At 41.8% G+C, this 14644-nt stretch overlaps 1 protein-coding gene across 1 annotated transcript in view; it reads left to right on the top strand.

The window, feature by feature from the left end:
* Positions 1 to 14644, top strand: part of LOC147902982 (uncharacterized) — a 437346-nt gene that overhangs the window by 127361 nt on the left and 295341 nt on the right. Inside the window, exons 13-19 of the mRNA XM_087373981.1 lie at positions 2388 to 2494; positions 2768 to 2886; positions 2993 to 3415; positions 3637 to 3731; positions 9040 to 9154; positions 9379 to 9447; positions 9537 to 9630. Of these exons, the coding sequence (XP_087230107.1) occupies positions 2388 to 2494; positions 2768 to 2886; positions 2993 to 3415; positions 3637 to 3731; positions 9040 to 9154; positions 9379 to 9447; positions 9537 to 9630 (1022 nt within the window). The remainder of the gene's footprint in view (positions 1 to 2387; positions 2495 to 2767; positions 2887 to 2992; positions 3416 to 3636; positions 3732 to 9039; positions 9155 to 9378; positions 9448 to 9536; positions 9631 to 14644) is intronic.

Here is a 14644-nt window from a genome sequence, read left to right as displayed (position 1 = left end):
TTTGCTGCACTCCAATGTGTGATCATTGGACAATGCATGAACTGGCTCAAAAGCCCTGTGGCGTATCTTTGATCGCTAATGCCAACCAAGGTAGCCTGCGTCGCCTTGCAGTACAGGAACTATAAGCTCTCACACAGTATAGATAGGTGATAGTCTAAAATGCCGCATCTAACTACAATGGAGATGCCTTGAACTCAGCTTGACTTCATCAAAGACTTCTTGTTGGAGACGGAAGAACACAAGGAGAACACGGATGAGACTTTGGAAGACTCAGGCGGAGTGGGCTGCAACTTACAACGGCTCGTTGAGAGGGGTGTCAAACATTTCAGTTCAACTCCTTGTCTATAAGCCTCCAAATGAGGAGAGCATGGGGGAGTCACACGTGCACCATGGTAGTGGGGAATATGAAGACAGAGGTATACAAAACAAGTCTGAGTGTCATGTATGAGGTCGGTAAGGAGTGGCTGGAGTCTAAGGCTTACTGTCATGGCCTTGGATTTTGTTGGCATAGTGCCAAGGAGGGCAATGAGTTGCCACTAAGAGATGCCACTAAGAGATGAGGATCGTATCCTTCCCTTTAGGGATGACATGGTGAGCCCCCTTCGAGAGAGAGGGGGGCATGACACTGATGTCCCAGATCTCCTTAAGAGACAAAGTGATGAAATACCCTAAAATGTCAACCATGTGAGAAAAAGGGAATGCGTGATGCCATCATTGCCTGGAGACTTTCTTGAAGGCCAGGTATGAAGTGCAGTCTGGAGCCCCTGTGTAGTAAAAGGGGCATGCAACTGGGTCCTCATCTCTACTATGACTAGGCTAGGCATATTCTCCCAAACTCTGCATTGAGCTATGTGCTTGGCTGGGGTAAAGGCCTCAGCTGAGAAGAGCAAGTAAAAATCTGTAGCAATCTGCGTGACTATGAAGAGCACCATGGGGACCTTGAAGTTGCTTGACACACTCTTTGCCATGTCTCTATCCCGTGATGGAGAATAAACACTTTCAGCATCTTCTCCTATTCCTGAGCATGGTAGCAATACTTCAATCTCTGGTCAAGGAATTGCTGCTGATCCTAGCATAAGCCTGTCATGAATCCATGGATCTGCCTGGAAAAGGTGTTGGTAGGGATTGATGTAAGATCCTAGTAGTGTTAGCTGAGTAAGTAAAGTGCATTCTCATGCTCCTCTTAAGTCCCATATTTGATTTTAGTGGGTCTTCTAATGGATTCTCATCAGACTATCTCTTTGACATGCCATGGTTGAACATCCGGAGTTGTGCATGACATTTTGTTTTGTTTCTTTGTATTGAAGTTCCTTTAAAATTCATTTCATTGAGGGCTTTTCTTGGAAGTATTTGAGCCCAATAAGATTGTGGCACCATCTAGAGATTTATTTTTCTGAGTCATCAAATCGAGAGGAGTCTGAAGGCAGCCAGTCTACATCTCACTCCCTTCTGATTGTCTCCTCTCTGATGCTACGTGGTGATAGAGATCGCTAGTAAGCTGAAGAGCTGAGGGCCGAGGGAGCCGTTTCTGGCAGTGAAATTCTGGCTGCAAACCACTAGCTCCCACAGAGACCTTAGGCTACAAAACCTCCCCTCCCTTGCAACACATAATGAGGATCCAGGTGGCCTATAGATTGCCCATTCATGGGGGAGGCATGGGCATCAATCCCCATTGGGCAATGCTCCAACACGACCAGATCTCAAGTCAGGGTCTCGAGCTGAATGAGAAAATCGAAATTGTGTATTTCATATTAAGATCACAACCAAAGATGCAAGCAATTGGCTCCACTGCTATATAAAGAAACGAGCCGGCTCAAAAGGTGAAAGCTACTTGATATCAGACTGCAGTGCACTGCAATGCATTGTTTTGCCCGTCCTATCTGTGAACTCTGTGAATTGGGCTTCATTCAGATGCTTGTGCTTGAGACCCACACGATGCTGTGGTTGAAGCTATGAACAAGAAGTTTGCACCGGAATCCTAACCCAAGTAGATGGTGCTGTCTGTACCAATTCTCTGATGAGAAAAAAAAAGGGGAGGTGGTTGGATGTAGGGTCCCTTCTGAAATGAAAGTGCAAACTTCTTTGTCCAGTGCCCAGTCATCCATTTAGAAACAGCCAAAATTTGTGTGAATCGTCACTTTTCATCTGAAATTTTAGGAAAACCGAGATGGAAGAAGTGGTATAAATAAGAGCCACATACACTGTTTACAGGTTCTCAATGCCCTGCTATATAGGTTATGTTTCTTCAAGAGGCACTCGAAACAGCCTCTTGTTTTGTTTGCAATAAATATTCTCGGCATGTAAAAATCTTCAGTCCATTTCAGTGTTGTTCTGATTATATCCCTGTCAATTTTAAAAATAGCACTAAAGTTTTCTACTCTGTCCAGGTTTATTAAAGCACCAGGACCAGTAACATGTATAGACTGGTCTCCAAGTGGACAACAGTTGCTTTTGGGATGCACCAATGGGAAGGTTCTTGAAGTTGCACGTCCTGGTACTTCCCTTATGTAATTGTCACTAATATAATAAGAGGCGCATTCAGTCAAAAGTGTACATGATTAATGTGTTTTTTAGACATCTTGTTAATCAATATGTTCAAGCTCGTAGTGAGATACCTATGGGATCTAAATTATGGAGCCAAAGGAAAAAACAACGCTTACAATCTTCTTGAAACAAAGAAATATATTGTTTTTCATTAAAAAGAGTCTAATGGCCAACTTTAATGTCATCTGACTAGCAGTTCCTTACTATGGTGATCATGTGGTAGGCTACTCTGTTGACACAAGTGTCACCTATGAACTAAACCTCCCAGCAAAACTTTACACATTTTGCTTACCAGAGATTGGAGAGCTTCCTCAAAATCCATCAAGCATAACTGGAACTCTTGTACTGCACTGTCCTCATTTTAAATTCAGCAGCTATTGCAGAGTAATTGTAATCTGGGAGGGATCCAGAATTAGAGATGACATTGCTTGCCATTTGTGGCTTTCAGGATCAGCAATCCTCGCAAAGGGATCAGACAAGTAGAGGCATCATGGAATCGACTATACAGTCTGGGAAACAGCCTGATGATGACAAGAACATGGATTTTAAGTCAGATGGATTAGATAAATACTCGATAACATTTTCAGCAGAAAAAAGTGAGGATGACGTGACTCAATGTCATGCAACATCTGATAATATTTCTTGTGGGGTGGATACTCAAGAAAATGAGGCAAATGTTGGTGGAGATGCATCTTCTGTAAATAGAATCCATAAAGAAAAGCAAGATGGGAGTGTAGAGCTATCACACTCCACAAAACATTGTAGCAGCAAGAAAGATATTGATGAACATACAGATGAAGGTAGCACTTTTGCGGTGAGGGCATTGTTATACACGAATAGCAACTTGAACACGTTTTACATAGCTTTGGAGGTAACTATATCCAGAGGAACCGGTATCTTGTCTGCAAAGCATGTTGTACTAATGGAGGAAATTGAAGTAGAGAACTTCTTAATGGATTTTCCTTAGAAAAATCAGTTTGACAAAGAAATATAATTTTTGAGAAAATCTATCAAGTATAGATTAGAAAACTATGTAATTCATGCCAATATTTGTTTTCTAAAATTATGAAACTTCTTTTGACAATGAATCAGGGCAGCGCAGCAGGATTTCTGTTTGAATGCCACATTGATATGAAAGAGGTGATGGGAATCACAAAATGGCATTCCTCGCCCATCAAATGCTTGGGGTACATGCTATCTCCACTCGATATCATCATTTCCATTGTGGTCGACCAATCACATTTATTTGGGAAACTAAGCATTATATTGCTTGAGTTCAAACTTGCATATTGCTAGATTTCAGTTCAATAAATTACCCTTTATGACAAACTCAACAGAAGGGATATGAAAAACATGCCAACATCCCAAATCATAAGATCATACAATATGACCAAGCCAATAAAGCCTTGTTGAAAATACTCCCATTCTCAGTTTAAGCTCATCAATAGACAATGAACCAACCAGATAGAGAAACCACCAAAATAATATATTTCCGTCCAAAGCTATGGACACAATACAAAAGAGATAGATCCAGAGTCCCACCAATGGTGTGGTCCTTTGATCTTAACCACAAGGTCCTTCTCCTATCTGCCGGCTATCTCTAGACTTGAGCCTGCGTGCTCCACCTCGAAGATTGCCTCAAGACTCTTTTAGCATTCTGAAGTGGAGAAGACACTTGAATTGTCAGGATGTTTGAGTCCTTTTGTACCATCAACAGTTCACAAAAGAGAAGGATTAGTATGGGGATTATTGAACTGAATTTTTTTCCATGGCATTCAGACAAACCACAATGCATGAACAGAAATGATAGCCCACTAGATTTTTACATTCCCCTGGGAGACAAGGTTTCCAATTTCATCAGATTTAGTGCCATCCTTCCTCTATATGTAACACCAAGTTTTTCTGGCAGGAGGACATACCAGACGTCCTAGTCACCTTTTTAGAGAAACATCAAACTTGCCTATTAGTCTGTGTCTACCATAGTCCACGAGGCTTGATGGCTCCATCGTTTCAGGATATACATGAGAACCTGACTTTCTAAACGTTAAAGATTCCCCGTTTCCATCCACTTCTGTTCAAATTATTAATTAGGTCCTTGTTGTCATCTTGTGAAGGGGGGATGGGAAAATCTCTGCTTTCCTTTCCCACTGAAATCCTTGATCTTTAATTGGCTTCCACCTTTCCATGTGCTCCTCTCCTGAACACCAACCGGCAGGTCTTTTCATTATAATTTTTGGTCTTTGTTTTATGCAAAATTCCCTCCAAATCTCTTTCCAACATTTTTATCTCATCTCTTTAGAATTTCATAGATCTCCCCCCTTTTATTTTCTTTGAGCAGGAAAATGAGATGTTACTATTATATAAACTTTGTACAATACCTCCAAACATAGAAAGTAGAAAACAAGTGCCATCTAGCTGCAGTGAAAGTCATCATAGCCGACCACTCCTATTGAAACAAGTAATCATCAAAACAAGCGACCAGAGGCTGGACGTCATGCCTGGCAGAGAAGTGAAACTGAAGCAGCCTGCAGCCAGAAATTCAGTAAAGAGAGCAGTTATCCTGGAACTGGAAACTAGAGCAGAAAACTACAAAAAACTAGTGCTGCTGTCTCCCTTGTAAAGTTCTTCTTCCCAGTCTTTCAAGTCAATGGAGAACTGCTGATTTGCATAGGCAAGCTCCTATGCAAGGTCCTAGTTCTATCCTCCATCTCTCGACTACCAGCTCATGTCTGGGTAAACCAAGCCTTCCAATTCATGAGTCAGATCATAAACAACATCATCAGGCTGGAACTTATTTGAAGCCATCCAAAATGGCCACAAAACTTGTGCTCTGAATCTAGCATCTGTCCAAATACTAGCCATGGTGTGAGAAGGGTGGATCTGGGAACCATCAAGTGCCTCTGTGCATCTAGATCTACAGATATGCCAAGCTGAAATGCTCGCTATGATCTCCCAACAAGTCTCCACTGAGGCATGTGCAGGTCTGCAAGGACAGGAGGGACAGCATCCAAAGAGCAACCAAATGATGATGCAGTGAAAAGACAGAGAGGAGCTATGGATCTCATAAAACACATGAGGTCTCAATAGAGAGAGCCAAGTCACCGATCCTCGTAGGTGATGATGAAAGGGAAGAGAGAAAATATACCCCAAAGTCCCATAGTCCCCTTCTTGGCAATGGACTCCTCAGCAGAATAGCAATGCAATCAAGAAGAGGAAGCCCCAAACCTAGACCTCCATTGGTTTATTGTAATCCCTCCATGACTAAAAAGCCAAAAGAAAAGAGTGATTTTCCTTTCCTTGAGAGACTTTCTGAGCCTTCTCCAAAGAGATTTCTGCAAGTCTACAGAAATGTGAAAATCCTCCAACGAGAGGATTTGAAGGGCTTCCAACCTAAGCTGAAACCTCTTGGCATTACTATCAGTGTAGTGGAAGAATGGAAGAGCTCTTCTCGTGATTTCTTGCATCAATCTGCTACCATGCTCTAGGGTCCCTATGCACATACTTTATGGGGACACCCCCATAAAGACAAATCCTCCATGATCCCAATGGTATGTCCTTTCTCAACAAGGGTCCAAATACCATCTACACTACTCCATGTGCCCCACACGTGAAATGCTCATCCATGGCCCTAGAAATCCTGCCCCTAGAGTGCACATCAAAGACTGAGTCATCCTCTTTTGTATCTCTGTGAAGACTAGTGCGAGTAGTGGGATGCTTGTCCTAAAAGAGCCTCCATCCCTCAATTTGAAGGCTACAGGTTCTTATGAGGCTAGCATGGGTCTTTACAAGCTTGATGCTCAGCCCTATAATCAGCATGCTATGGTTGTCTCTTCTTCTACTCTAGGTGATTTATGGCATGCCAGGTTTGGTCATGCACATCATAGAGCTTTGGCATATTTGCATAATCATAATATGGCTGAAGGATTGCCAAAACTACAGCAGCCCGCTCAAGAGGTGAAGCTTGTGCTCTTGGAAAGTTGCATCACCTACCGTTTCAAAAGGATGGTCCAGATTCAATAAGAGCACAAAGGGTCTTCCAAATTCCGCATAGTGATGTTTGTGGAGGACCAATGAATGTCACAACCTATAGAGGGTATCGGTCTTTTATCATATTCATTGATGATTATTCTAGGTTCACTTGGCTCTTTCTCATGAAAAGCAAATCTGAATGTTTCAATTAGTTTAAGGAGTTCAAAGCATTTGGATGAGACTCAAACCCATTCTAGAATTGGAGCATACTTCACATGCTTTTGAGGGATACTTGAAGGGGCATGGGACAAAGCATCACAAAACAGTGCCATACATGCCTCAGCATAATCCGATTGCAGAGGGGAAGAACAGGACTCTCATGGAGATGACAGGTGTATGCTGAAATTTAAGAGAATGTCAAAGGCATTTTGGGATAAAGCAATTGTTACAGACACATATTCAGAATCGCTGCCCTACACAAGCATTGGTTGATAGGATGCCTTTTGAGGCATTTTATGGGTGCAAGCCCAAGGTGAATCACTTCAGAGTGTTTGGGTTTGCTGCATATGCTTTGGTGCCATTTGAAAATCGATCCAAGCTTAATGATAAAAGCATTAAATGCATCTTTGTGTGGTATAGCACTGAAAGCCGAGGCTTTAGGCTTCATGATACAGTGAAAGGAAAGTAATCATAAGCAACAATGTTTTGTTTGCAGAGCATGATAGCATGCAGCCCATCAGTGAGGAGTTGCTTCCATATGATGGAGTCTGAGAGGTAGAGGGAACAACTTTGCAAGCAACTCATGGGGAGGAACAGTCCAATTTTTGGAAGCATTATCAGCGCCGTGCAAAGGATGTTACTCCAGACGTACTTCCATATACTATTCCCATCGGGACAACTGAAAATTAAGCTCCTAGATGGGCTAGGTTGACACTTGCTGATGCTAAAGATCAGCCTATATTGGGGAGAACCAGGGCCAGCACTCAGAACGCTAAGAAGCAGGTGAATTTTGCTCCCGTGACCCAATTGATGGAAGCTAAAACTGAGCCTCAGCGCTTTGCGGATGCTTAGGGAAATCTAGCATGGAAGCTGAGATTAGATCCATTCAAAAGAATGCTACATGGGACTTGGTGGATGCGCCCATTGGCAAGAATGTGGTTGGCACCAAATGGATCTACAAAATAAAGCATCATGCAAATGGTATAGTTGAGAAGTACAAAGCGCGTTTAGTTGTCAAGGGGTATGCACAAGAAGAGGGGATAGATTATGAGGAGACTTTTACTCCGGTGGCCAATATGACTACCATTCGCTCTGTCATCTCTCTTGCTGCGTTTTATGGTTGGTCAGTGTACTAGATGGATGTCAAGACCGCCTTCCTCAATGGGTATCTTGAGGAGGAGGTCTATATGCATCAGCCCCAGGGTTTTGTTGTTCAGGGACAAGAGCACAAGGTATGCAAGCTCACGAAAGCCTTGTATGGACTGAAGCAAGCGCCTCGTGCATGGTATTATAAGATACATCAGTTCTTGCTGTCCCACGGATTTGGCAACACTCATATAGAGCCAAATTTATATGTTATGCAACAAGATTTGTTCATGCTTGTGCTTTATGTCGATGACATCATACTCACTTGCATTAATTTGCAGCAAATTGCAGTAGTGCAGTCTATCTTGTGATAGAGTTAGGCCTCTTGCACTGTCTTGGCTCTGATCTTCTTTTACAGCCAGAGCTACATTGCTATTGGAAACAATCATGTATCTCATGCTCGTGTGAAACACATAGAAAATTACTATCATTATGTGCGGGATTGTATCACGGATGGCTTCTTGATCTCACATATTATTCCGCTGAGGACAATGTGGCAGATATCTTCACTAAAACACTGTCAACGCCTCTCTTCTTATGGCATCGACATGGCTAGGGATACGAGACATTCAAACAATGTCAAGGGGGGTTGTATAATGACATTGTTTTCTTTTGTAGTCCCGTAGGTTGCTATGTCCACATGTGGATGAATTTTTGCAACCATGGTACTTTAGGTACTGCAGGTGCTTCTGAGATCATTCCAGAGCATTTCAGCCATATCATTGAGGGGGGATTTGTAGAGATATATACAATGATATGGTGGTCTAGGATAGACTAGGACTTAGTCTATTTTTAGGTTTTGTGTGCTCTAGTACTTGGACTATTTATACCAAGTACTTGTACTTGATTTGGTTGAACATTTCAGTTGGAGTTCCTCCCATTGGATTAACTGTAATAGTTCCTTTCACATATGTCTAACACTAATTTCTTTGTTTTCTGATAAGGACTGGTCAGATTTTATTTTTTGCTGTTTCCCATCCCAGAAATTTCAGTCGTTTCTTCTAACCCGGAAGGCAATTACAGAGGTGGTTGGATTTGCTTTGAATGTTGTGTGAAGCTAAATTTCATCCAATGTTAGTGGTTGGAACGTAGAAGCTCTTGATTGGGTTTGTAAAGACATTTTGTACTTTATGTAATTCACTGCAAATCTTTTTTTTGCAGGTATTCTCTATCTTACCAATATCTTATTTCAGGTCATGATGATGGTGTAGTACGGATCCAAACAGCTCCCACACCAGGGCAGTTGTCAGTCATGCAGCAGCATGTCTATTGGGAGGTTTGCCACCTGAACTCCAAAATCTTTATTCATCAATCCCTACAATGTAAGTAGCATAAACACTCTAGGGATTGGACTCTCACCTTAATCATATCCATTGCTGGAAGCAGCCATTTCCTGACATAATTCAAATTACATTTGAATTCAATTATTAAAGCTCTTTATGTTGATGTATATTACTTAGTGTCTTAAGTATTTGTGTGCACCTGTGAATGTGCCTGTAGGGTAGAATACATGATGGCTTTTGCGGTATTGTAGGTGGAGCCATGATGAGTTTTGATCATCAATATCTCGTGGGTCTCACCTCCTTTCTATACGCATGATTTTGTTCATCACGAATTTTGTATCTCATGTGGTAACTTATCTTACCAAATGACAATAGGCAAGCATTGCACACGACGGGAGTTTCTATATCCATGAACTTGGTCTTGGAAGATTTATTGCTGATCAAACGGATGCAGGAGTTGTTGAGCCAGGTAGATACTTTGACGTCTGTTGAAAAAATACTTCTTTGATTTGATTAAGCTAAAGGCTCCTCCAAAACACCTTCAGTCACCCAAGCAACAAACATATTCTCAATTTGAAATTTTTTGCCTCAAAAAGTCCTTTTTCAACACAAATTTCATCATGAGATTTATTATGAAGATTCCAAGTTCTACATGCATTTTTCAAGACTACTCTACAATTTGAGTATGCATGCCATGATGGCAAGGTAATAGTGCGTTGGAGATAACCTTTCCATAGTGACAATGTGGGGATTAGAGGGCCTTGAAAATGCTGCTAATCCAAGAAAACCTTTGTATTATACTAGAGGGCCTTTGAAAGTGCATCCAACTATTGGAAAATCAATTTATTAATTTCTATTTATCATTAAAGGTGAAATGAGTGCACATTTTAAAGTCAAGTGATATGTGTTAATGTATTCTATCTCAAAAAAGAACGCAAAGGAATGATAAGCATTGAAGAGCTCATCTCATGACCCAATACACACATCATGATGGGAGGTAATCATGAAATCATGATAGGAGAATTAGGTTAAACTCCTAGTTATAGTAACTGGGAGGATATAGGTTAGTTAACCTAACTAGATTAACTTGACGGGTCACAATCGTTAAGAATGACTGACATCTTTTAAAAGGAAGTTCTAAACTCCCAGCAAGTATAAAACAAGCATAGGATCATGTGCTCCTATGGCAGCCACTCAGTGTGAGTGCTTCCTCTTGTGAAGACATTGGTGTTTCTATGCTATTTGGACTCAATTCATGTTTTAGAAGAAATGACAATGATATATGTATTAGATCTCATAACATTAGGGGCGTCTTAGTAGTACATGCTTCTCAGTCTCCATCTCATATGTCTCACAAAGGGTACAAAGTTTCAGCTCTCATTGGTGGTGTCATGTGGCCTAAACTTCTCACCCTATCTCAAAGAGCAATCGATGTGATAATTCTCAGAGCGGTGCCGTAACTATCCATGTAGCATGTGATAGGGGGATCTATAGGCATCCCAATGTTCAAATAAATCCATCCTCAATCTAGTGAAGGAAATGGTCTATGGAGAATGCCATTTTGGTGACATGTGACTACATTAGAGACACTTCAGTCCATTTCAAGAAAATTACTTCATTAAGTATGAACAAAAACAGCAAGAGCAAGCTCAAATGCGGGAATACATCATGCTATGTATGAGGGGAAAAAACATCTCAAAAGGCAAGGTGAATAAATAATGTCCCTTGAGATCACTCAAGTTCCATCTTCCCATTTACACCTACCCTTAGCCTATGACCCATGCATCTACCATTCAATGCACCTTAATGCACCCTTCCCTTCCTATTGCCCCTAGGACCTAGACACGTGTGTGCATATATGTATTAATAAAATAAGTATCACAAGTCTAAGAAGCAGTGGCTCTAGCTCAACTAGTCCTATCTACTGAGATGATCCACTACCATAACAAATAGGTCGGTTTCCATCATAAATACATCTACATGTTACACCATTGGCGTACAATACATAATAATGTCTTAATGTCTACTAATCACGGATTAGTGATTTCTCTTGTCATGACACTCCCTCCTGCTTGAATGGACAGACGTCCTCTTCTGGATCCTTTCTTGTCTCTTTCTCTTGTGTACGCTTCTCTTTTACTTCTGCATTTGCATCTCCTCTTCATAATCTGCAAATAGTCTTCTCCTAGTGGTACACGATCTCTTCTGAATCATAACTTAAATTTGCTCTTTAAGTTCTAGTTCCTCTCGATGCTGAATATTCAAAATGCAGAAGTACCACTGCAGTGCCTCTTCAATATCTCTTCATGCTCAGAATCCTCTTCTAAATACCAAGCTGCTGAAATCTCTTTATAGTAACCTACTCAATTGTTGGGATAACTATGGTCAAGGGCTTGCTCTATGGTGCATGTGTGCATCTAGGGGAGTCACATGTGTGTGTGTGTGTGTGTGTGTGTGTGTGAGTGTGGGTTTCATCCGAGCTCGCATGAAACCCCTTTTGGATAAGGGCTGCTCCTCCAAAGCCTTTTTTAAAAGTCTCCATGCGGATAGGCGAAAGGAGGATATTTGCAGGATCGAGAAAGATGATGGCACCTGGACCACCTCCAAATCAGAATTGGAATCGCAATGTTCTAGTCATTTCCAACATCTCTTTTCTCTTCAGCCTGATCATTTGATGCAAGTGAATGCAGCCAGGTCTCAATTTCTTATGCATGTCCAGCCCATATTGTCTCGGGAACAGGCTCATGCATTGGAGCAGCCTTTTATGCTTAGTGAACTGGATGATGCTTTGAGTCATCTACGTAAAAGCAGCTCTCCTGGTTGGGATGGATTGACTGTTGAATTTTTCCGTGCATTTTGGGGTGATCTCAAGAACACTCTTCTTCTAATGATCAATCATGCTTGGGCAGAACAATCTCTTCCTCTATCTTGGAAACATGGCCTTGTCAAATTGATTCCCAAAAAAAGGTTGTGTGAGACGATGGCTGATTGGTGGCCTATATCTCTTATGCCAGTTATTTACAAACTCATTGCCAAAATGATTGTCCTCAGGGTTCGCTTCTTTTTTCAAGCAGGACTTCATCCTAGGCAGTATGGGTTTGTCCCCAAAAGGCAGATCACTGACAATATCTCCAATGCTTTGCTTGCGATTGAGTATGGCAAATATTCCAAACAAGATGTTCTTATTCTGCAAGTGGACATTGCGAAAGGATTTGATATTGTCCATTGGGATTTTATTTCTCAGACTATGCATAAATTGGGATTTGGCCCTCGGCTGGGGTCCATATTATTACTGGCTCTATTCTCATGCCACGGCGCAGTGTTTGCTTGGTGGTGGGTTGTCAAGAACCTGGACTAAGACCCGCTCAGTGAGACAGGGTTGCCCTCTTAGTTCCTTACTGTATGCCATTGCTACCCATCCGTTACTGTTGCATATGGACCATCTTGCAGATACAGGACAGCTTCATGGCTTTCAAATTCCAGGGGCACAGTCATTTCTTGCACATGCATATGCTGATGATTCATACTTTATGCCCAGGAATTCTCAAAGTGACCTTTCTCATTTGATGCATACACTGAATGACTTTGGCATAGCTGCTGGACTGCATATCAACTTTCAAAAATCAAAACTTCTAGCATTGAAAGAAGCTGATTGGCATGCACTTCTCTGGCCAGGCCACATTATCTCTTCCCATACTATTGTGAGGCATCTAGGATACCCCATTGGCTGGAATATTACCCCGTAACAACAGCTCAAATGGGTGCTTCAAAAGATCAACAAGAAGCTGGAATACTAGCATTTGTCCACTTGGCCTCTACATGTTCGACTTCGGATAGTACAGTCCATCATTATGGCATATGTGCAATTTTATTTGCCTCTTCTTCCCTGGTCTTTTAAGCATTTGGCTTCCTATATGTCCCAGGCTATGGAGATATTTTGGAAAAGAAAATCTCATAAAAAGGCTTTGCGACTACTACCTATGCAGTCTATTTGTTCACCCAAGACTCATGGGGGGCTGAATATTCTCAATCTTCAGGTTCATATGTTGGCAAGAAAGAGCACTATGATTGCTGATTTTTTTCAGCAAAAACAGCCATGGGCTATTATGTTAGCAGCTATGTGTGGAAACATGACATCCCATGCATATGGGCATTAGATTACAGATCACTGGGAAGCAGTCATGACCACATTTCAGGGGAAAATTCATGGTTGTCCTGTTTCGACTGCTTTTATTCATGATTGGAAGAGAATTCTCTCTTATGCTAAATGGACAGGTGCTTCCTCTCATCATGGTAATTCTTTTCGCTTGGAAAGCATCCATTGGAGCAAGGTGTTTGAATCGCCTCTTGCTTTACAGGCACCTATTAAAGCATATAATCTTATGAAATTGGGAATAAGATTTGTTGGAGATGTTGTGGATCAACAAGGTTATATGCTTTCATTTCCACAAGCTTGCAGGACATTCTCCTTGGGTCTGCATCATAGGTCCATTTGGAGAATACTTTCAACTATGTTGCAGCCATTTGTTCGGGTTCCTCCACTGTTTGTACAGGACAGATTACTGGACTGGAATTTGACTTCCTTACCTCCTGCTACCCATTCGCTTTCAATGCATAATCTGGCCTCCTCGAAGGTCTACAGATTTCTTCTTCCACCGCCATGGATTGATAAGCATGCCAACACTCTTTGGAATTTGGATAGGCCTTTATCTTGGTGGCAATCACAACTCATGAAAATTTGGAAAGCCAAATTGCCATTGAAACAGAGGCTTTTCTTTTGGAGATGTATAGTGGGAGCTTTTTCCATTGGGGTGAAATTGGCAGCACGTCGCATTGCTTCCCCTTCCTGCCCCCATTGCTCTCATCACCGCGAGATAGTTCCTCATCTATTATGGTCTTGCCCGCACTCTCGCATATTGATCACTCATGTCTCTCATTTGCTATGGCTTCGGTTTCCCTCTATCAGATTTGGGAAACTCTTCTGGATGTTTGGATGCTTCTCATCTCAAATGTCTCCATTCCTCCTCTTCTTTCACTGGACTCGTTTTTGGGTACTATGGACCATTTGGACACAGAGATTGCATTCTAGGATGGGTCAACAGTTTCCTCAAGCATATGTTTTCTTCAGATGTCCCTCAAGCAATCCTTATATGATAGTTATGCTGCAAGGGACTTGGATGCTACTAGCCTTGAAGTGTTTTCTGACTGTTTTTGAGTTCTTCCATTGGGCTCTCTTTTGGAGTCTAATGTCATGTACATTGATTTCATGTTAATAATAGAGTAATGTGCTTTCACCAAAAAAAGTGTGTGTTCCTCCCTGTCGTGGTGAGAGGATGGAGACCTCCTCTTCGTTGTCTTCCTCCCTGGTTCCGTCCGTACTGCTTCCCTGCACGTCCCTTCCGGCTCCTTCGCCCTCCGTACAGCTGCTATCCTTCCGTATAGCTGTCGTCAGCTGTACGGCCTCCCATACCACCGTCCGTACT

This window comes from Dipteris shenzhenensis, chromosome 4, assembly GCF_047967505.1.
Source record: "Dipteris shenzhenensis isolate YYH24624 ecotype China chromosome 4, Dip_SZ_1.0, whole genome shotgun sequence".
In the NCBI taxonomy this organism is placed as follows: domain Eukaryota; kingdom Viridiplantae; phylum Streptophyta; class Polypodiopsida; order Gleicheniales; family Dipteridaceae; genus Dipteris; species Dipteris shenzhenensis.
Note: the sequence above shows the minus strand (reverse complement) of the source record. Positions and strands in the feature narration are given on the sequence as shown.